Below are 24522 nucleotides of genomic sequence, written 5' to 3'. Positions count from 1 at the left end.
ACGTTTTTTGGACTTTTTATGCCTTACGATACTATGACGTTTTTTTGACTTTTTATGCCTTACTATACTATGACTTTTTTGCCTTACTGTACTATGACTTTNTTTTTCTGCCATACTATATTATATTACTTTTTTTGACTTTTTTATGTCTTACTATACTATGACTTTTTTTGCCTTACTGTACTATGACTTTTCATGCCTTGCTATACTATGACGTTTTTTGGACTTTTTATGCCTTACTATACTATGACCTTTTTTTGACTTTTTATGCCGTGCTATACTATGACTTTTTATGCCTTGCTATACTATGACGTTTCATTCCTTACTATATTATGAAATTTTTTTGACTTTTTATGCCTTACTATATTATGACCTTTTTTTGACTTTTTATGCCTTGCTATACTATGACCTTTTTTTGACTTTTTATGCCTTGCTATACTATGACATTTTATGCCTTGCTATACTATAACTTTTTTTGCCATACTATACTATGACGTTTTTTTTTACTTTTTATGCCTTACTATACTATGACGTTTTTTTGACTTTTTATTCCTTGCTATACTATGACGTTTTTTATGACTTTTTATGCCTTACTATACTATGACCTTTTTTGCCATACTATACTGACTTTTTTTGCCATACTATACTATGACGTTTTTTGACTTTTTATGCCATACTATACTATGACCTTTTTTTGACTTTTTATGCCTTGCTATACTTACGTTTTTATGACTTTTTCTGCCATACTTTACTATGACCTTTTTTTGACTTTTTATGCCTTGCTATACTTACGTTTTTATGACTTTTTCTGCCATACTTTACTATGACGTTTTTTTGACTTTTTATGCCTTACTATACTATGACCTTTTTTTTGACTTTTTATGCCTTGCTATACTATGACTTTTCATGCCTTGCTATACTATGATTTTATGACTTTTTATGCCTTACTATACTGACTTTTTTTGCCTTACTTTACTTTTTTCTGCCTTGCTATACTATGACTTTTTATGCCTTACTATACTATGACTTTTTTTTTGACTTTTTATGCCTTGCTATACTATGACCTTTTTTGACTTTTTATGCCTTGCTATACTATGATTTTATGACTTTTTATGCCTTACTATACAATGACCTTTTTTTTTTTTTTGACTTTTTATTTCTTACAATACTATGACGTTTTTTTTTACTTTTTGAGAAGAAGAGATAAGAGATAGAGGGAGTGGGGGAGGAGAGAGACCATGGAGAGCAATATCCACTGTTGATTGTTAATTGTACCAGTGAAAATAATAAGTTATACCCACAGGTAACAGTGTTATCGTATCTGCTGTTAATCATTTATTGTTGTAGTTGAAGTGGATTCATACTAATACCTATAGATATTAGTGTTATCAATAATACTAATACTCATAATAATAATAAATAGTGTTGTAATGGCAGATGTGGATCCTGCTGCTCCAAAAACAGAGATACCAGGAGAATGAGGACAGAGAGGAGAAGCACAAATTACAGGAAAGAAAAAATACAAAGTTAGTGACATGAATTATACGATATAAATGAAGAGAGAGAGAGAGAGAGAGAGAGAGATAGTGCACTCAGTGCATCATGGGAATCCTCCAGCAGTCTAGGTCTATAGCAGCATACCTAAGGAATGGACTCACTTGAGCCAGCCCTAACTATAAGCCTGATCTGAAATGTAGAGAGGGCATCTGCCTCCTGGATCCAGACTGGTAGCTGGTTCCACAGGAGTGGCGCCTGAGAGCTGAAGGCTCTGCCTCCCATTCAAGTCTTAGAAACTCTGGGAACCATAAGTAGACCTGCGTAGACCGCACCATACTATGACGTTTTAATGACTTCATCTGAAAATATAAAACACAAATGAACCACACACAGCTCTCAGCAGGTTTTATACCAAAATAATTTATTCCAGACAAACACAGATCAGAGTCGTCTCTGCTCTGATGACAAAATAATAAATTAAAAAGCCTCACAGTGTTTTCTGATGCTGCAGAGCCACCTGCTGTCGGACAAAAACCTCCCCTCAACCATCAGCTCAAATACTCCAGGGACAGTCACATTTCAGAAGCTAGAACCAAAGAACTTTAACATTTTTATACTGAAAAAAAACTAATTGATTAATTGTTTTAGGTTCAGTACATGTAGAATGTGAGTGCTGCACTAAGAGAGACCGATCTGCTGACACACACAAAGACACTAATATAAAATAACACTTGTATAAAACATCACTACTGTAACACCGACTTCTCAACAAGAGAAGGAAAGAAATCACATTTGAAATCTTCAGCACACAAACATAAATATACAAAGAGTTACATCACCAGGTCTCTCCCTTTGGTTTAATGTCTCAGGTTAAACCACTGTCTCGATGCCTCACTCGGTTTCACCCAGGTGTCTGTGATCTGAGGTAACTCATGCTAATGGAGCGCTGAAACTGACTGAATGTAGTAAATACTTATCAGCCAAAAAAAATCATAATAATCAATAACAATATAATTAGTTAACTAAAATAAAGTGTAAAAAGGAAAATTAAAGCTGCTCATCTCATCATAGGAAAACTGGAAATGTTGCATGTGGAAAAATAAATAAATGATTGTTTTACTGAGTTAAAGGAAACATATTTCTTTTACACTCCATTTTTAATAATATTATTTACTGATGTACTTTATTTTATCAATGTAAAGTTATGTTTGTTTTCTCTAATTACTTTTAATTACATTTTGTCAGTTCCAGTGCTCTGTACATGTGAAAGGAATAATTCAGTATTTTGGGAAATACAACTTTCCTTGAAACCACAAATGTTTCTGTCTGAGTGCAGATAAAATAATGAGATATAATATATTAATTAGTGATTTAGGTAGTTGTGTGTTTTCAGTCTTTAAGACTGACTCCAGCTCTGTATTTAACACACAGATTTACATCAGCCTCGAGAAAGAAAGATGAGTTTTACTTCCCAAGATGTTGAATTATTCCTTTAGGTCTAAATTACAACATGACAACAAATGCAGCTTTTATCTGTCAGATTAACCTTATTTATATTTATTAATATTTTAATGTGTTTCTACAGAGGCACATTGGATTCACTATAATAATTAATAATAATAATTGTGGTGATAATGAAGATCTCAGAATAAAGAAATGTGGATCTCACAGTTTCAGGAAAATCATCCCATAATTATAAGATCCTGAAAACCAGAGAAATGTTTTATTTCTTTAAATTTTGGCACTGAATTGTTTCCGTTAGAATTTCATAAATATCTTCCAAACAGAGGAGGAAGTAAAATCAATCAAAGCTAATTAAATCAGGTAGTTTCATTTCTTCCTGCTCAAACAGAGATAATTGATAATCATTTTCACATTTTGTGATATCCAAGACAAAATGACTTTTTTTCCCTTCAGTTGAACTCAGTGTGTTTCTGTATATTTGCATCATGATGAGATTTACATCTTTTACAGATTTCGGTTCTTAATTTACAGTAAATATGTGAAACTTTTAATGAACGTTTTTATTGTGTTTTGGGTTTAAGGCAACGTTTTGTTGGAAAGTGACTCATGTTTTACATTTAGTTCAGATCAGATAAAATTAACATGTATTAACATGAAGTTTGTTCTGAGCCACATTTATCAAACAGAAAGACTCAGAAACACAGCCTGAGTTTACCTGTGGACTCAGGTGTGCGCCTGTCTCTGATTGGACGGCTCCAGCTGTCAGAGGGTCCCTCTGTCCCTCATGGCGTCCTGTATCTGTCTGTTGAGCTCGGCGATGATCCGGTCTTCGTGGGTGTAGACACCGGTCCTCAGCAGAGTGTCTCTCTCCTCCAACAGTCGGCTCAGGTGTTCATCAGCGCTCTCATTAAGACCGGGGGCGGGGCCAGACGAGGAGGAGGCGGGACCAAGTCTGTCCTCCTGTTGCTTTAACCTGGGAACGAAAATATTGAAATGTTGACTGACATTTGTTTCTATCGTTTTTCTTCTGAAAAACAACCAGATGACATCATTTTAAAACAACATTTTCTTTTTTGTTTGTTTCTGAGAAACAATAAGTAAACGTAAGAAATCCTTGTGAAAAATCTTTGTTTATGTTTCTGTTAAAAGATAAATATTAGTATATATGTGTGTATATAATATGTCTTTTATTTTAGTCCCTCAAATATAAAACTGGTATCAGCTTAAAAATCCTGAATCAGTCAGATTCTACTTGTTTAATTAAACTGCTAAACTACTGTTTACTATCACATTTCTATTCGTTTCTATTCTCATCTGCACCGTCAGCTGTGAGACCTCTTGGCGTGTGTGTGTGTGTGTGTGTCTGTCTGTGTCTGTCTGTCTCTCTGTGTCTGTGTGTTTCCAAATCATGTCCAGATTTCCACAGGTAGACTCAGGTCAAGGTGTAGAAACATCCCAGAGATGACCAAGAAAAATGTCATAACTTAGTGTCTGAAAACTTCTGTCAATGTGAGATTTCAGCTTTTGATTTTTAACAAATTCAATAAACATCTGAAATTCTGTGTTTACTTTGTCATTATGGAGAACTGAGGGAAGATTGATGAGGGAAAAATGAATTTAAAATAAAGTGTCTGGGCACGATAAATCTGCACAGCTGCAAAAGCTTTGATTAAAAAATAAAAAGCCTCAAACTGATCAATTCTAGAGAAAGCTGCACATTTGTTTCTTATAGCAGATGAACTCTTTAAACAACACTAATGAACTAACATCATCATCATCCTCACCTGTTGAGTTCGTTCCTGATGTCGTCCAGCTCCTGTCTGTCTTGTCGTACCGCCTCCTTCTCCTCTGTTGCTAGGTAACGCAGCCTCATGGCCTCCAGCTCCGCCTGCTGCTTCTTCAGACGCGTCATGGCGTTTTCCTGCTCGCGCTGCACAAACACAAAAACATGACACTGTGAATAAATTTGAGTAACCAACTAATCTGAGAGTCAGAAAATACAGGACGAACGTTTCCCCCCAGAGCCAAAGGTGATGTCACATCGTATCACATCGTTTTTTTTATTTCAACTACGACATAAAACTGGAAAAGTGTCAAACCCTCAAACTGGAGAAGCTGGAACCATCAAATGTTTTATATTTAAAGTGGTTGATGTTTAAAGTTTTTACTGTAAGAGCTCAGCACTTTAATCTTTTGCCTCACGGTCATTTCAAAACATCACAGCTATTTCAAACATGTCTGACTTTCACGACAGAGACCTGGTCGCCCAATCAGATCTGAGAATATCTGAAAACAAACCTCTGACCCCGGAGCTGAAACCTTCAGATGCCAAGAAGCTGTATTTTGTTGTTTTTTTTTTTCTAATTACACAGAGCAGTTTGATGATAAATTTGTCTGGTTTCACATTTTCATAAAACCTCCCTGAGAATTCACACGGAGACCAAAAGCAGCAGCATGAGAACAGAAAGAAAACTTCATAAAAACGTCTAAAAGTCGTATTTCTCTCAGCTGCTCCGGCCTCCAGCTCACACCAGCCAGACGGCACAAAAATTACCCACAATACCAATGTGGGCTCCGTCTGCTGGCGCACAGCTGGAGGCTAATAAATCAGGGAAACAGTCTGAGCAGGGAAAACACAAACACTAATTTGGTGTGAAAGCTAATCGCTGCTTCCCTCACAACTTTGATTATAAATTATAATCCTTATAATCTAAAAGCTGCAGGTTCAAAACACGAGAACATGCAGGGAGAATCTGACGTGAGACACTGAGCGTACGATCACGACTTCAAGTTCCCTGCTACTGATGGTAAATAAAAGCAGCCTGGATATTGCAGAGGGTCAGTTCACAATAAAGTTACAGATATTCGACTTTACTAAAATGAAATTGACGGTTTCATTAATGGTTAATAAATGATTTACAGACACGGAGAGAACGGCACCGTGAATGTGACGTGGTGACAGTTAGAGCTCTTTCAATTGTGTCGTAAAAATGTATTTAAATAAAATGTTTTAGTAATAACATATCTGTGTTTCTATTCAGTAATAATACAGTTATAGATGTTGGTACTCCGGGCTTCAGGTTTGCAGTTACACATTAGTATGACATTAATAAAAGTTCTTGGGTTTCTCAATGTCTAATGATCCTGCAGTTATACATGTCAATAAATCATTAGTAAATAATCCATCATTAAATTCATGTTGTATTTTTCAGATCCCACTCTGACCCCATGACTTGTCGTATTTCATCGTATTTAAACGCCTTTTATCCACAGAGACCGAGGTCGTTCACTCTGACCTCACAGCTCTGGAGCCGTTACTGAATTAGTTTGTTTCCTCAGCGGGAATTTAAACACAATAACCGGGTGTTCCAAGGCTTAAAAATGGCTTAAGTGTTTGTTTAATTTAAGCATCTTTTATCAATCGACTAACTGCTGCAGCTTTATTCAGTCGCAGGCGCAGGAAAGGCGAAAACCAAGTTCGGATGTTTGCAGACGTTTGATCGAACCTATGAAGCAGTTGTTTTATATAAATATCCTGACTGTTACTGAACGAGCGCTGGACGGACCGAGCGTCTGACGTCAGCGTCTCTCAGCTGCTGACGGGACAGAGTGAAAACACGGAGGCTGCAGTGGGAAGAAGGTGAAGCTGGAATCTGTCTGTGCTGGTGACACAGAGCAGAGCGAGCAGCCGCTGATTCTGGATGGGAAAACCAACATGTTCACATTACTGCACACACACACACACACACACACACACACACACACACACACGGAAAGCTTCCATTTTCACACGGCTGATCTCCTCACCTCCTAACAGAAGAACACACATGAAAACACACACAATCTCTCGTGAACACATCATTCACACACTCTCTCTCTCTCTCTCACACACACACACACACACACACACACACACACACACACACACACACACACACACACACACACACACACACACACACACAGTGTTGACACAGGCCCGGCTCACACACACACACACACACACACACACACACACACACACACACACGGAAAGCTTCCATTTTCACACGGCTGATCTCCTCACCTCCTAACAGAAGAACACACATGAAAACACACACAATCTCTCATGAACACATCATTCACACACTCTCTCTCTCTCTCACACACACACACACACACACACACACACACACACACACACACACACACACACACACACACAGTGTTGACACAGGCCCGGCTCTCTGTGGACCATTAGCAGTCTGTATTTCAGGCCGTTTTCAGGCTAATTACTAGAAAAACAAACAGGCTAAACATTTTCTCTGGTGCCCGCTGCCAAGGACAATCTGAGGCCGAGTCCTGAAACAATTAGAGGACGAGGTGATACTGAGGCCTCGGTGGGGGGGTTGGGTGGGGTGGAGGAGGAAGGGGGGGGGCTACTAAAACTCTGAAGCCCTGTTATTTCACAGTCATGAATCTCCCAGCAGTCACTGCAGCAGAGACCCGGCTCTGTTCAGGTACTGTTGATCTTTCTTCTCTACGTGGATCCAGAGTTTCAGACACAGACCTTAAAAAACTAAAAAGGAGTCGAGTTCAGTCAGATCCAGTCTGACGTGGACCCCATTCAAAGTGTAGGGAACCATTAGGTCAGAACCGGCTCAGTCCTGGTGCTGACCCACGTCACAGCAGAGCGACTGAGGTCTTCACTGGGAAACCAAAAGCGTTTCCAGCTTCTACAACAACATTTAGACACTTTCTGCACATTTCATTTGTTGTTATGATGAACAAACTGAGCTGAACGAAATGCACAAAAAAGAAAAAGAAAAATCTTATTGTGATTATTTTGACATATATGATGATTATAAGTGACATGAGTCACGATTTTGGCGGGAATGATCACTTTTGTATTTCATTTTCACTGGAGAATCTGATTTACAGGCCGGAGCTTCATTTATCATCTGCTGTTGTGACACATTTGAAGTTTATCAAAACTCTGCAGCTCCTGTGATTTCAATAGTACTTTGATTAATTGTTCAGCTTCAACAACCTAAAGGTTCAATATGTAAGAATGTAAAAACAATTAGCATTTATTTATCCAAAGTGACGTCACAGACTTCGGTGTAAGAACTAAGAACTAGATCTGTTTAATAAGAGAAGGAGAACGTGACTTAAAAAGCCCGACGACTGATTTCTATGTAAAAGACTCGGGAGAATCCAGATGTGACGTTTAAACTCGAGGCTTTGACTTTAAGTGGCTGAAAACTTACGAGGAGATCGACACGACAATCACAGAGGTGATGAGCGATGATGTGGTTACCGAGCAACACTGTTAGTAAACAACAAACACGGCGACGACACGAACAGAGAAACAACGAATCCTTCATTTAAATATTTATCTGCAGTCGGACATGTTGCAGTAACAACCTCAGGTGTTACGCTGTGACCTGTGACCCGCAGCAGAACAACAGCACCATCTCACTGCGTCTGTAAAGTCGTCACATGACATGAGAGTCTGAGCTCAGGTCTGATCGACACCTGATCACGTTCTAATAGACTGATCGTCTAGATCACATGACGTCGCTGCACAAAGTTCTGCTTCAATTTTTCCAAACGGTGACAAAATAAATTAAAGTTGTTTTCAACATCTCGCAGCAGAAACATGATTTGAAACATGATTTCCGCGTCACGCAGCTCCAGAGGACGACGTCCTCCCCGGAGTCTGACGGAGGTGCGAGACGGTCGGGGTGGTTTCTGGGATGGATGACCAGCGAATGACTTCTCCTCCCCCGGGTTCCCCTCCGTCTTCCCTCCATTACTCGCCTCTCTCTCAGAGGTCGACAGCGCCGAGGCAGCGGGGGGAGGACGTCTCATACTAACACATTGATGCCGTTGCTCACATGCGGACGCACTTTCCTCGGCTCAGACTGAGTTTTCTGAGCAGCTCGCCACCTGTGGGAGTTCAGGGGGAGTTTTTTGGGGATGTGATGGAAACACGAAGGGAAATGAGGACGACTGGGACGCACATGAGAAATAAACGAGTCTCCGTCGTTACTGAAATCACAGACGAATAAAAAACATCTGAAACGTCTGTTCTCTGTAAAGAGCCGACAGACTGAGGCGGAGGAAGACGCTCACCTGATGGTTTTCAGAGGAAGTTTTACAGCCACAGAGTCACACAGGTCATTAACTGGAGCTGTGACTGTTTCTGTATAAAACTAAAAGTCGTAAATCAGACGTCGTTTGACGAAGCGAACAGATCAGAGCTGAAACGATTCGTTCTTCTAGACATTTTATTTATTCTGTCCATCTCTTCATGACTGAACTGGTTTTGGACTGAATCAGAAACAACTGAGTGACTTGAATTCGTCACTTTGGCTTCAGAAACATTGTGATTGGATCTTTAAACCTTTTAAAATAATTGATTAATTGATGATGAAATGTAGCCATTGAATACAGCAGAGCATGATGGGATATAAACCAAACAAGTAAAAAACATAGGAGACCTGCGACAATTACCCAACGGAAAATTAATAAGCAATTATTTTGATAACTGAAAAATCATTGAAGTAATTTTTTTAAACAAAAAAAAGTCAAATATCTGCTGGTTGAAGCTTCTCAGAGCAGATTTATTGATTATCTGTGTCACATATATGATAGTAAATTGAAAATCTTCAGGTTTTGGATCATTGATTGGGAAAAAAACAAGATATTTGAAGAATTCTGGGAAACTATGACGGTATTTCTATTTCCTAACATTTTAAAGACAAAATAACCAATCAATCAAAAAAGATAATCGGCAGAGTAATCAATAATGAAAAGGTTCATTTTTGTCATTTTAAGATATTTTTGATTGTATCTTTTTCTTTTCTCTGTGAATGTTCCAGTTCATCATTTAGTTCTTTAAACGATTGATTGATTGATTTCTTTCTTGCTGTAAATCATCGACATATAAACATGTAGCTGCTGATCTGGGGGGCGTGTCCTGCATGCAGTTGTCCTCACAGGGGTTAATAAAGTTGTATTGAATTAAATTAAATCAGCGATGTTGAAGAAGTGAACATTAGACAAAAGTCAAACCAGCAGGAACTACAAAAACTATAAAAACTATAAAAACTATAAAAACTACAAAAACTACAAACTATAAAAACTACAAAAACTACAGCCATGACTGACACAAATTAAGTAAAAAGAAACAACCCCTGTATCATAAAGAGAAGCCTAAATAACGTAACGTAACGTCGTTTCTGTTTCTAATCCAAATCCTTCTGACGGGACGAGAGCGCTGAGATCAGCTCGCAGCTCCGCTGGATCTGCATCAACATGTCTGAGCGGCTCAGGTTGACATCAGTGTTTTTCCACTGATAACAGGAGATAAGAGACGCAGCAGCAGAGTGTGTGTCTGTGATAGAGGTCGCCAAGGTCCGAGCCAAACAACATCTGACACCCAGACTGAAACCACAGAACCCGCTGTTACTGTGTTACGGGAATATTCTACGACGGCAGCTGGAGACTGTGTGAAATGTGGTTGTATTAGTGACACACTGTCTGAGGTGTGATATCAATAATAAGACGATAGTTTCTGAGGAATATTAATAGTAGAAGCAATAAAAAAAAGTGTCTATTTAAATTAGGAACTGATTCTTATGTGATCAAATAATAAATCAACAAGACAAAGAATTTAACGTCAGTGACGGTCGTAATAATCGTTCACTATTTTCTCAATGAAACGTTTGGTCGACGCTTTGTACAGATAATAAAAAATGCCACAGTGAAAATTTCGCATTTCACATTCACTAAACCAAGTCAGTGTTTGGCATTCCTCTTTAGAAAGTGACTTCAGCGTCACGTCGGTTTTCTGAATCCACCGACTGGTTCAGGCCCGTTCGACGGTTTCTGATCCTCGGCGCCACAGACACGTTTGAGGCGACCTCGGGACCAGCGGCGAGTCTCGACACTCAGACCCGACCGCGGCTCTGAGACACGTTTAAACCTTCAGTCCTCCAGAGTCTCTGGTCTGAAGTGGTTAACACTCCAGCTGGGATGAAAGGAATCCAACATCAGACTGAAATTCCTTCAATCTGGAGTTTGTGTTGGAGACAAGTTCCCAGAGGAGGCCAGAGGAAAACTGCTCGACTTTTCATATTAAACTCTTGAGTGTTTCTATAATCTACAACTTTCCTTCCTGCTTTGTTGACGTTGTTTTTCAGCCTCGTCCAGTTGGACTAAAACCGACTGTCTGAAATCCTCTAGAAAAAAAAACAGTCATGTTATTTGCAATATTCCTTGAAATCCCTCGTCTGTCCCAGAAAACGCCTCAAACTCTCTGACCCTCCCCGTCTGGAACACGCCTCCCTCACACTGGAGCTCCATAATATTCCAGGAATGAACAGTGGGAACCATCAGAGTCTCCGCTGAGACCAGTAAAACTGAAATTCCCTCAGACGACACGTTACATCTGCTGTTTGACAGACGGTTTAATACAAACAGACTCAGCATCATGAGAGAGGACAGTTTTAGTCCGGGCCGACCCGGAGGGAGCTGAACCCCGAACATTAATGCTTCACCACAGGGTCACATGACCACTGAAACTGAAACTGGTCCAAACACAGCAACTGATCAGGAGAACTGGATCTGAAACTTCAGCACTCAAGAGTTCAGACCTTCAATTAAATCTAATCGAGTAAGAAAAAAACAACTGGCCTGTGTGTTTCTCAGATTCTTATCCTAATCTTTCCTGATGTTACACAGAGATGCATCGATCCCATTGGTCAGTACCGATCCAATGCCAATCCAGGTGTAATTCTACGTCTCTTCATGGATCCTCCAGGCTCAATTTCTTTGTCTTTAATAAGATGCAACGTCAGTTTTCATTTTCAAGTTGTTGTCTATCGAGATTATTATTACTCTTATTTTGAAAACCCTTCCCGGTTCTTTGGAGCCACATTTCTTCTATTGTTCATTTAGTCAAAGTTAAAACGTTGTAGAGCGGAAATCAATTATGTACAAATGAGCAAAATTAATTAGCGACAATTTAGAAAACTGGCTCGATGCCAAAACACCCAAAAAGAAAAAAGAAAAACACTCACTCTGCTTCGTAAATGTAAATATCTGGTGTCGTCTGACAGCAAACTGAAGATACCTGTTTTATTTGAAGACGTCATCACAAACTCCTGACGAGGTAAAGTAACGGAGAAGAGACGGACACTGTTCTCACTTACCAATATTATTCCTAACTATTATTACTTCCATTTAAGAACTGGTTTGCTGGGTGACCTGATGGCCGATCGTTTAAAGGTGCATATCACATGAAACGCTCTACACAGACGGACTCATTCCCCTTCTCTCTGTCCCATTTCCTGTCCCTCTCCACTGTCCTGTCAACTAATAAAGACACAAAATGTCCAAATAAGTAACTTAGAAAAGAGAAATGAATTGTTGTTTTACAGGAAGCTACAAAGTCCAGTTCGTCTCGATGCACTACGACAGACAGAACACGACACCTGGTTCCTGGTTCGGTTAATTAGCTGTTTGTGTCCGTGTTACTGTTGGATTCACAGACGTAAATACATCATGAATTCTCTGCCTCTTTCTTTATGGGCTATAAAAACGAACAGTTTAGTTCTCGGTCTCTCTTCTGCAGCTTTTCGTTGCCCGACCTTCTGCCTGGGCTTTAAAAACACCAAATTTAGCTCCAGGCTGGAAACTTTAATCTCTTTGTCCCAATATTTTCTCTTTGAAAAGACCAACTTAAGCTCCTTGTCCCAATATTTTGAATTGAACAGGACTGTGTCTGACTCTCTGATCTAATACCTCGCTGCTGTCTGGATATTAATTCTCACTCTGCCTCTCCGGCCGCCCGAACCTCCTGGGTTGAAAAGCACATTATTCCTCGGACAAGAATTTTTATGATCCGACTTGAGCTAAACAGCACGCCATGCGAAGCGCTGAGAGGAGAGAATAAATAGGCGAGGAGAGGCAGAGAAAAACCAAACAAGCCCCGGCTTTAAAAAGCGCCGAGCGCCAAGACGGATGGTCGTGTAAACACAGGCCTGATATTTTATAAAAAGCGAGAGTGTGACATCTGAATAGTTAGCGCCTGACCGGCTTATTGCTCAACACAATCCCAGGGATGATTAATAGGCGAGGGGTGACACTCAGCGCCGAACCCCCTTAGAGCTGCATAAATCACACCGTGTTTTCTTTACGATGATGTGGCACTTAGAGGAGGGAGGGAGGGAGGGGAGGGGAGGGGGGAGACGGAGACGGAGAGAGAGAGAGAGAAAGAAAAGAAAGAGTTGCAGGAAGGATGAAAAGGAGGAAGAGACGAGGGAGTTATGACCTGAAAGAAACAGAGTGAAATGAGAGAAAAGAGAGAGAGGAGAAAAGAGAAGAAAATGTTAAACAAGAAGAGAGAAAAAGTGAAGAGGGAGATATGAGTGAGTAAAGGAGGAGATGAGGAGACAACAGAAAGAAGAGAGAGTGATGCAAAAAGAAAAGAGAGAGAAAAGAAGAAGAGGAGGAGGAGGGAGGAAAAATGTCAGTCCAGTTTTCCAGCTGGTTAATGTCAGTAACAGTTATTAGTTTGTCAGATAAGGTCTGTGTGTGTGTTTACATTAGTCTTAGGCTGAGTAAAGCCCCACATAGTGCTGTGTGTGTGTGTGTGTATGTGTGTGTGTGTGTAGAACTGATGGCTCTCACACATTTCATTGTCTACTTCACCTCAGCTAAATATTTGGCTCTGGTGTAAAAACACACCTCTCTCTCTCTCTCTCTCTCTCTCACACACACACACACACACACACACACACACACACACACACACACACACACACACACACACACACACACACACACACACACTTTGAGCTACACGTTGATGTTTAGCAGGTATAATCTTTACGAAGTTCACCATCTTAGATTAGCGTGTTAGCTTGTTAGCATAAGCTAATTAGCACTGAACACAAAGTCCAGCTGAGGCTGATGGGAACGTGATTGGTTTATGACCAAATACCTGCAAAACTAAAGTGTTGGACACGTTAAAGTTCGGACCTGATGATGACGCTGGAGGAAAAGTTCAGTCATCACTGAAGTGAAGTTACAGTTCATCATCTGATGAATGTGTAAATAGACATCGACTTCCTGGCGGCATCATAAGAGAAGAAGTCAATCACTGAAGTCCTGTTTCATCTGATGGACAATTAGAGTCCAGGTAATTCACCGTCATGGCAGATACTGATGACTGATTTCAGCTGTGAACAGTCTGTCAATAAATAACACAATAAAACATCAGTACAGTCAAAGATCCTGTAAGTTTTAGGTCATTTATAAACAGCGTCTCCATCACGACACTTTAGAAAAGAAAAAGACACTCGTCCTCTTCCTCACTACATAAATGTGCAAAGTTTTCTCCCACTTTTAACAACTTCACACATCGTGCAGCTGATATCAAACACACCGTTACTAGTAATGAGTGTTAGTACAGGTGGTGCCGATGCTTCTCCCGCCTCCACACATCCATCACACGCGCTGTTCTTGCGTACTCGAGGACTCGCGGACGCTCCCACAGCCGCGGTGTGATAATCAGCTGACGGATGGCGGCGGGGCCGAGCTCAGCTTCCTCCGCTCGCTCCGTGTCTTTAAACAGAGCTGTTAAATGTCCTAACACTGTCAGCTCGTCTCCAGCAGCAGATTAAAAACCTGAGACGTCCCGACGCAGAAAAACTACCGTTATCTGCTGTGAAATATGAGAGCTGTCGGGATACAAGGCCTCGGCTCGGCCGTCCGCTCTCTTCACTCTGATGGAGAAGTTCTGTGAAGCAGAGTTCAGACTGTTGTGCATAACTTTTTAAATCACTGGTTTCAGCTCATGGACACAAACATTTCACTTTACTGTGATTAATAGACTTCATTTATAAATATAGACTTTTCTACTCAAAGCACTTTACACTACGAGTCACATTCACACGTTCACTCAGCACTTCTATATCACTCATTCACTCATTCACTGACGGCACGTCAGGGGGAATCTGGGTTCAGCGTCTCGGCCAAGGACACTTCAACATGCGGACTGGAGGAGCCGGGGATCGAACCACCGACCTTCGGATTAGTGAACGACCTGCTCTTCTCCTGACACTGTAGCGTGACGTCACGTTCAAGGAGGCTCAGACATCTGAGATTTCTTTGTTTCTCTGTGGTTTCTTAATGACTGATTTTTTGATAATTGATTAACAGTTTTAAGCATAAATGACAAATAATTCCCAGGACCAGCTCATGGATTTTCTGCTTTTCTTTGTTTTCTACAGATGAAACTGAATTTCTTCTGATTTTGGCAGAAAAACGAATCGACAGAAAAACGGTCAATTATGATTAATCGGCTAAAATATGCAAAACAACCGAATTCTTAAAAGGTGTAAGAACACATCATTAGACACCCCCCCCCCCCCCCCCACCTGTGAACTTCCCTCTGAACCATCAGTACCTGTTTGAACCTGGCCAGCTCTTTTAAGGCGCGCCCCCACTGCTGCTTGTAGTGGAGCTTGGACTTGGTGGTGGACTCCAGCTTCCTCTCCAGTTCCACCTTAATAATCACAGGACAAAGTCAGTCACACACATGTGACGTGGTCTGGACAGATGTTACTGACACATGTTCACCGACTTCTCTCAGTAAGGCTAAATCACCATGGTCAACATTTTATTCAGTTACTATAGTGACACAAAGATTTTTTATCCAACTACATTTGAACTTAGTGAAAACTTGAAATTAAACGTAATTAAACAAAGATGAATTATCTTGGTAATAATAACATTTTGAACGGCCACCTTCTCCAGAGTCAGCAGGTTGATGTCTGACTGCAGTCTGAACTCAGGTCTGACGCTCTGTTGTTCTCTGTAGAGCTGAAACTCTTTCTCCAGCTGTTTGTAGCGACACTCGCCGTCTGAGATCTGCTCAACACAAACAGAAGAAACGAGGAACACGGGTTATTATCATTAGATTAACATGAACGCTCAGAGTCACACACACAGAGCTCTGTATCTGTGTCCACCTGCTGCAGCAGCCGGGCTCTCTCCTCCTCCATCAGTCGCACTTTGTCTCTCTCCAGCGCCGCCCGGTGGTCACACTCCTGCTGCAGCCTCCTGCTGCTCTCCTGCAGCTCCTTCTGGGTCAGGTTGTGTTCGGCTCGCAGCTCCCTCTGCAGCCTCTGAGTCTGAGGAGACACACACACACACACACTCACTGTGAGAACACACACTTCACACACTGTTCCCCACACTGCTCAGCTGTGTACAAGCTTTGAACTTAATTCATAAAAATAAAATGTTCATAAAGACGCGTCTCGCCTCCTGTTTTATACCTCAATAATGCACATAAAGAAGAATCACAACATAAACAAACACAATGATCTGTACAGCTGATCAGACCTCTAGCTCCGCCTCCGCCAGCTGTTTCTCTCTCTTCTCCAAATCTGACAGAGTTTTCTGAAGCTGCTCCTCCAACAGGTTATACTCCACCTCCTGCAGAGAGAGAGGGAGGGAGGGAGGAAAGAAACATGGTCATTCAGTGCGTGTGTGTGTGTGTGTGTGTGTGTGTGTGTGTGTGTGTGTGTGGACTGTCCACCTTCTTCTTGACCACAGCTTCTCGCTCTCTGTCCCTCCTCCTCCACTCCTCTGCCAACGCCTGCATGTGGCTCAGCTCCTTCTTCCTCAACTGAAACACACACACACACACACACACACACACACACACACACACACACACACACACAGTGTCAGTAGTGTAAAACATCTGTTGACCTTCAGTCAAATAAAAAGTTAAAAACTGTAGTTCAGAAGTCAGAACTACATTTTCCATACACCCTGTTACTTCCTGTTTCAGAGGGGTGTGGTCTAAACTTCATCACTCAGCAGGAAAACGGCTTGTTTGTACCTGATCATCGAACAGATCCTCCTGCTCCTCCTTCCACAGCTCCAGCTCCAGGGCCTTGCGGTACTCCAGGGTGTCTCTGGGGGCCGCGGGGCCCAGCGGGGAGGCGGGCAGGCTGGGTGCTGCGGGGTGGGAGGACGGTTGTGTGGGGGCCACAGGTTCATTCTGAGGAAATAGAATGAAAATCTCTTTAGCAGCCATTTCTAACAGTGACCAGAAAGTCTTCTTCTGTGACTTTAATCACAGAGTAAACTGTGGCGATGTCAGACGACAGAGAACAGCTGTTTGATGTTCACGATGTCTGAACCTGACACCAAGTCTGGTTCATGAAGAGAGGCAGCTGTTGACATCTGCAGGTAATCATCTGACCTCAACCACTCCCACACACACACACACACACACACCTGTCTCACCTGTGAGGAGTCGGACACGATGACCTCTCTGGCTTTAACCAATCCCAGGTCGTCCAGCGTCGTCACGTAGCTTAGCTCTGCGACCTTCTCAGTGGGACTGATGGACGGAAACACGGTGGTTAACGACCTGTTACTCGTCAGCGGTGACACAGATCACATGACTCTGATCACATGACAGGCAGTCAGAGATGTTTCCTACCGCTGTGTTTTGACCACAGGGATCCGGTCCTGGTGAGTCTGTCTCCAGCTCTGCTCTCCCGTTGACGCCAGGAGTCTGCTCCTCTCAGAGCTCAGCAGGTGAGACAGCTGGACGGAGGCTCGTCCAATCAGCTGGTCTCTGCTGGTGGGGTCTCTGTGCCAGACCTCCACCACCAGAGGAACTCTAACACAACAACACACACACACACAAAATGAGTCCAAACACATCATATCACATTGCAGCACCTGAATGAAAAACCCAGAGAACTGTCCTGTTGCTCCCCCTGCTGGTCCAACTGTGATTCACAATGTCATGACTAGAGTAAGAAAAAAAGAAAAGAACTTTATTGTCCAACAAGATGGAAAACTGGCTCATAACTCAAAATGCATTAAAACCATATGACACAGAAAATGACTCTATACAAAATAAATTCTCTTAACGATTCATTGATTTCCAGCTCAGAACTGTTTCAATGCATTTTTAGTTTTTTTAGTTTCAATGTATAAAGGTTAGGGTCAGGGTTAGTGTGTGTGTGTGTGTGTGTGTGTGTGTGTGTGTTTTTTAACTGTAAACCTTTAAAAAACTTTTAAAAAAATTTAATTTTACTATCTTGTAGGTTTAATCTGACAGCAGAGGTAATAATAACTGTCAGAGAGAACTCCCATCATCACTGACAGAGAAAACATGGCCTCCCTCCCTCCTCCTCACTCCACCAACGCATCGGTTCACTGAAGTATGTCAAGATGAAAGTTTTGCGTGCGTGTCCGTGCGTCCCACCTGAGGAAGGTGTCCTGCAGCTGCTGTGGTAGAGCGGCGAAGTCGAAGGCGCAGTAGGACTGAGGCAGAGACACCTCCATGCCCCTCTGCAGCTCCACAGGAGGGTTGGTCATGATGGGAGCCGCGCTGCCAAAGAACTGATACGAATACCTGAGATACAACGACACACAACCAAACACATTAAAGTGAACTGGGTGCTCGGATATTTGACTGTTTTGGGGTCGAAAAACGGATCTGTGAAATTTCAATACACTTTCTTAAAAGAGCATTTAGAGGATGAAAGACAGGTATGCTTTTCAGTCTCATCTGTTATGGTAATAATGTATTTAAATGGTTCATTAGAAGTGGACAAACATAAAATGCCTGTGAGGTTGTGAGTAAAATATTTTCCTCCTAATGAACAGGAGCGTCTGAAGCCAACAGGTAAACCTCAGGTGAGATTCTGATGCGTGTAGCTGCTCGGAGCAGACGAGGTTTCTCACCTGAGTGTAGCAGCGATGGGGTGCGACAGGCTGAGGTTTCCCAGGCTGCGCAGGTCCATGGAGAAGCAGTAGTGATGGGCGGAGGAGGGGATGGACACTTTGGGAGCAGACACACTGACAGATGAAGCTCCGCCCTCTGCTGGAGCTTCAGTCCGACTCCGCGGCTGCACAGGAACCTCCAAATCTGCAGCTGGACACGTAAACAAACAGTGCCATCAGTCCTCCTCTTCACCCCAGGTCTGACCTGTGTAACGTCACGTACGAAACCGACGTGGTGTTTCCAGCTTCACCTGCCAGTCCCGCCTGCTCTCTGCCGCGCTGCAGCTCCTCCAGGAGACTCTCCGCCTCACTCTCTGTGTGAGAGGAAGCAGGAGGAAGAGGACGACCCGGGGGAGAAGAGGCACGAGGTTTTCGGACCGGAGACGGACTTCGAGGTCTCTGTTCAGCAGGAGGAACTGAGGGGGGGGCAGAGGGAGGGACGGAGGGTGTCTGAGCTCCGCTTCCTTCTTTACTCTTTAAAGACTGAAGAGAGACACACGACAACATCAACATGGAGGTGAATAAACTACAGCTGATCTCAGGCTGTTAGTGGATCCTGCTCATCACACACTGAAATCACTACATCCACTCAGCTCCTAACACTGTGTGCGCCGCTGTGTGTACCTGTGGAGCGACCTCCTCCCTTCTCAGACTAACAGCCACTCCCACAGTCGGCTGCAGGTCGGCGGGCAGAGCTGGCAGCGTCCGTCGTGTGCGTTTCGGAGGTTGGAGTATGAACGCTCCCTCCACCGTCGCCGCCTTGTTCTCCAGATCCACGCGAACCGTCGCCAGAGCGGAGAGAGAGACGTCTGTGCTGCCCAGAGAGTGATTCCCACAGCACAGGTGGATCTGAGGAGGACGGACAGACAGGGACACACGATGACGCCTGTGTCCCAGCAACATGTGGTTATGAGTCATCAGCCACACTCCGACTCTCACCTGTAAACTGGGCTGCTCAGACAGGAAGGCCTGGAGGATCTGTTTGCTGCTGCGGATGCGCACAGAGGCGCGCTCCGGCTCAAAGTCGGGGCTCAGCAGATTGTGGAAAGGCTCACTGGTGATGTCGTTGCTCAGTAAAGAGTAGTAGAAGAAGAACTCCGAGCCCTCTGCCGACAGCTTCATGGTGCTGGGGATCAACTGTGGGAACGACACAAAACTCAAACCTCACACTTAGTGTCTTTTTCTTTTCCTCAGCAGCACGTACAACAACATTTATCCAACTATAGCCTTTACACTTGATTAGTCAACTGTTTCTAGTCTTATCAATATATATCACAAATGTTCATCACCATTTATCTAAATATAAACTCATCATATTGTCCGATGAAGTCAGAAAAATCCAAATGATTCCTTTTACAATGAGACAGAGAAACACACAGAGACTCAGTGAGAAGCTTCAGATAGAAACAGTTTAGATCTGTGACTCATCAATGTTTATAACTTAAGCTCTGGGTGTGTTGACCTCAGCTGAGTTTATTTATTTTTTACATGAGAAAAGTGGAAAAAGCAACAGACTGTGGCAACAAAGAGAGAAATATTCCAGCCAAGAGAAAGTGAGGCTGGAGAGGTTTCCCTCACCTGCTCCAGTTTAGTAGCGAAGGCCACAGTGACGGAGAGGACGAACATGTCAGTGCAGTGATCTGCAGGTCCCACCTGATGGTAACCCTGGTCTGGGATCAGTACGGCCTCCAGCTTGTCAGGCAGCAGCTCAGTTACTGTTGGAGAGCCTGAACCAGAAGAGCAGAGAGAAAAGTATCACATCAAGTATTTTACCCTGATTTCACTTATCACACATTATCCTCCTCTACGCTCCCTGAGCTTTTCACAACCACTGGATCTGAACCTGAAGTGAATCTGACTCTGAACACAACGGCAGTAAATCACTGATCACAGATCTGTTTCAACAGGCTGGGAAACCTGCTGACACACCATGAAGGAAGAATTAGAAACATGGAAGAGTATTTATTCTAACAGGGAACACACACACACACACACACACACTCTGCACTGAGGTCCACACAGTACAGGTGGGATGTTAACACACAGGTCACATGCTGACTAATAAAATGCACCTGTCACTTCACAGAGGAAGCAGCAGCCATCACCTGGAGCTCTCCTCAAACAGAACTTCCTCCCCACATCATTAGAAATGATCTGACAGTCTGCACTGGGACTTCATGATATGCAAATAAAAATCATATTGCGATTATTTTAGCAGATTTTCCGATGGTTGTTTTTGCATCTCGTGACAATGATGTGATTTTTGTCGGTCTTGTACCAAACAAACATGTCGGGCGTCTCTGAGTCGAACACACAGGTCCGCTCACATCTGCTGAAAAGATTCTCTACTGAGATGAAGCTGTCAGGTTCGTATCAACTACTTGGTCAGCTGGTCGTCAGTGGACTGTCAGAGGAGTCTCAGGTATATTAAAGGTTCCTGTGTAGCAGCGACTTCGTTGACCTACATCTGTTATTACTGTTTTCTTCAAACACACTTTATATCAAGCCGAGAGGCTTTAAGAAGCACAGTCAGTGATTCTTCTAACACTGAGCGTTTTTAAAATATTGTCTAAGGTGCTGTACAAAGGGACAAATCGTTGTCAGGAACAAGAAAATAAAATTTGCTCCAGCAGCATCAACACTGTGACTCAGGAGGCTGCAGGAGTTTTTACTTTACAGTGGACGTAGACTCAAAGCATCAGTGCACAGGTTTGGAGATTGGAGTGAGGAGGACTCCAGAATCATGTTCAGCTCACAAAAAGTATGAAGTGACAAGTGAATCTTAAAAAGCCTCAGTCAGAGTGAGTTAGATCCAGGACTGACAGCTTACCAGAGAGACACAGAGGACAGACTGCCAAAAGAACGTGAGTCAGAAAAGTGTTAGTTTAAGTCTGTTCTCAGTTCTGAGGTAACATGCAGGAGATAAGACAAACACTGACTGACATTACAGCAGCACAAATAAAGCAAACAAGCATCCATGAACCAGCTGACCTTGTCGGGGCGGGGCCTTCTTGGCTTTGAACCTATCAGGAGAGGGTTCGGAGGTCTTGGTGTCGTTCTCCAGCAGCAAACCGAGGAGGAGGGCGGGTCTCTGCTTGGTGTATTTACTGCTCAGCAGAGGATACCAGCGAGGCTCCTGACAGACACGGCCAGAAGACGAGAGAAAAAAATAACATAATTTTCACTGGTCGCAGAGGACAGAAGCTGGACATCACCTGTCAAGGAGCGGGAGGAGGCATTTACCTGTCTGACCTCCTGCACCGATCGGAGGTCGAGGACGATGTAGCCGACGCTCTCTCTCCTCTTGCTGACAGAGTCGACAGTAAAACACTGAAGCTTGATGGGAGTTCTCTGCAATCTGGAGGACAGAGGCATCACGATTTAATAACACTACTGTGCCTCTCGGCTAAATCGCTCTTGGCTGTTTGTGATGTCGTTATTGTGAAAATTCAAACCTGTGTTGGTGCAGCGTCCTGCGGTCCAGCTCCCAGGCCAGCTCGGTGCTGAACTGCGGCTGCTCTCTGTGCTCGACCGGGTCTGTAGCCAGCTGCTCTCCATCGAAGCTCGCCTGAACCACCAGACTGAGCCGAGGACTCTTCGGGAAGTGACGACCTGGGAAAAGAGAGACGGCTTCACTCTCTGAAACATGTCCCCGGTACACGAGTCACAGTCTCAGGTTGGTAAATTACCACTTTCAGGGGTAGAGAGTCATTGTTCGGAGTCATATCTATCAAATCAATCAACATGTGGTCAGTCTAAGAATGACTTTCATTAGTTACAACATTGGCAAATGACTTAACATCATCTGGAGTCCTACTTCTCTCATCTGGTTGTTTTTTTTTGTGTTTTTGGATATGACACCTGGAAGTTCATCACTGTCTATTTAATATCACACAAATCTAAATCCTTGCAACCAAACAAATAAACAAAGAAAAACTCCAGTATTAAGAGACAAAATCAAAAACTCTGTGATACCAACCAGTGTGTGTAAATAAATTCAGTCTGCAGGCTGAAGAAGCTTAATACACACACAGTAACTGATCCACTCTACACAACAAACATACCTCAGTAAGTGATTACACCTGTGATTAACCTGATTAAGGCCAACTGACACCTACGACCTGGTCAAGTCTGTCCTCTGATTTAAACACAACAGAAAACCTTTAGAGCATTTTAAAGTAGAAGGTCGAGAAACTAAACTCTCCAGAGAAAAGCAACTGTCAAGAATCAGAACATCTTTCCACAGACTATCATCCATGTCATCCAAAATAAAACTTATAAACAAAATACATTACCATTTAAAAGAATGGGGTCACACTAATAAAGGATGTAGACTACTGAACTTTGTTGCAGTTGGTTCTTAAATAATCTTCTATTAAAGTTGAATTAGTTTCTGTTTTGAATAGTTATTAATTAATTCAATAGTGACTTCATCTCATTCTTCTTGAGTGTTGGCTACAAACAAATACAACTTTATTAAATGAACAGACTTTCGTTCATATTTTAGTTTTAAGGAACAGGAGTGTAATCAGTTGTGTTGTCTACTGTAGTTTGTCCCGACTACGTTAAGTTTAAATAAACATAACATCGTCCAAAAGTCGTGCCTGTGGTAAAAGTTCATTTCTAATCTGTCTTTTGCTCCAGCTCCGGGCGTCGTGCTCCAGTAATAACCGTATTAATAATTACTAATAATTGACATCACCAGCGGCAACAGTCTGCTTTAAACCAAACGCTTCAACCGTGACTAATGCCACCGTTGCAACCGCTGTGTGCTGATGCTAAACGTGTCAAACGACGTCAAAATATCGGTTAACATCGGTAAAATTAGACATGTAGCTTGTTTAAGAAGCGAAGTCATAGAGCTGTTGACCGGGTTATCCTACTTACCTTCCAGGATGGACACAACGATGAGAAGTTGGTCTGTCTTCGCAGCCATGTTAACATTTGTACACTCCGGCGGGAAACTTTCCGACAGTTTATTTAAAGAGTTTAAAGATCGCCTCAGACCTTCTTTTAATTCTGAATGTACTTGAAAAAACAACAACACTCAAACACAGCTGAGATTCCGACCGTTGCCGACAGCAAACAGCGGCTTTGTTGTCAAGCTTTGGCGCCACCCATTTTGTTTTAAAAGCGGAAGTGATGATGGCGACGGTTAAGATTTCAGCGCCCTCTGGCAGTAGGGGGTGGAACTGCACGTGTTAGTATAATATTACTACTGCTAGTTATACTACTGTTATTCGATAAAATAGAGTTAAAGTTACGATCCTAGTTTTTTTTTTACTTCAGTTACGGTATAGAATTTAGCTTTTAGTTTTATTTTGGTTCTTACCAACTTTATTTATATGTTGGTGCAATAGCATTGTAATGTGCTTATAATATTAATTAATTTTAAGTGTTTTTAACGTGCGAAAAAATACTTTTATACTGCAGTGCAGTGGTTAATTTCAACTGACTAAAGAAAACATGGGGAAAAAAATCCAATTATTTATTTTTTATAAATTTTTCCCACTGTGTTAATCATGAAAAGATGTTGGTAAATATAAAAATTGTGTCACTTTGGAGAAAAAAACAGACAAACAAATATATATAAACATCCTTTAATCATGATTGCCAAACATATGAATTAAGGCATATACAGTATAAAAAAGCAACAGCAGGTTTCATGTTTATACGATTTCAGTGTGTTATTAAATGGATACACCGGGTGGATGAACTGAACATACCAAGCAGCCTTTATAAGACAAC

The 24522-nt window shown here is 42.2% G+C and overlaps 1 protein-coding gene across 1 annotated transcript; it reads right to left on the bottom strand.

Moving 5' to 3' along the window:
* Positions 1-1927: 1927 nt before the first annotated feature.
* cep120 (centrosomal protein 120) lies at positions 1928-23832 on the bottom strand. The gene is made up of 20 exons (XM_022769608.1): positions 23662-23832; positions 22230-22386; positions 22018-22132; positions 21766-21910; positions 20353-20501; positions 19714-19911; positions 19399-19623; positions 19026-19257; positions 18736-18925; positions 18254-18403; positions 17477-17659; positions 17278-17374; positions 16868-17029; positions 16559-16648; positions 16363-16455; positions 15987-16148; positions 15763-15885; positions 15422-15520; positions 4746-4891; positions 1928-3934 (listed from the first exon to the last, which is right to left on the bottom strand). Exons 1-20 carry the CDS (start codon positions 23708-23710, stop codon positions 3724-3726), a joined length of 2976 nt encoding a protein of 991 aa, XP_022625329.1. The 5' UTR covers positions 23711-23832; the 3' UTR covers positions 1928-3723.
* Positions 23833-24522: the final 690 nt, after the last annotated feature.

This window comes from Seriola dumerili, unplaced genomic scaffold, assembly GCF_002260705.1.
Source record: "Seriola dumerili isolate Sdu_G_001 unplaced genomic scaffold, Sdu_1.0 BDQW01004193.1, whole genome shotgun sequence".
In the NCBI taxonomy this organism is placed as follows: domain Eukaryota; kingdom Metazoa; phylum Chordata; class Actinopteri; order Carangiformes; family Carangidae; genus Seriola; species Seriola dumerili.
Note: the sequence above shows the minus strand (reverse complement) of the source record. Positions and strands in the feature narration are given on the sequence as shown.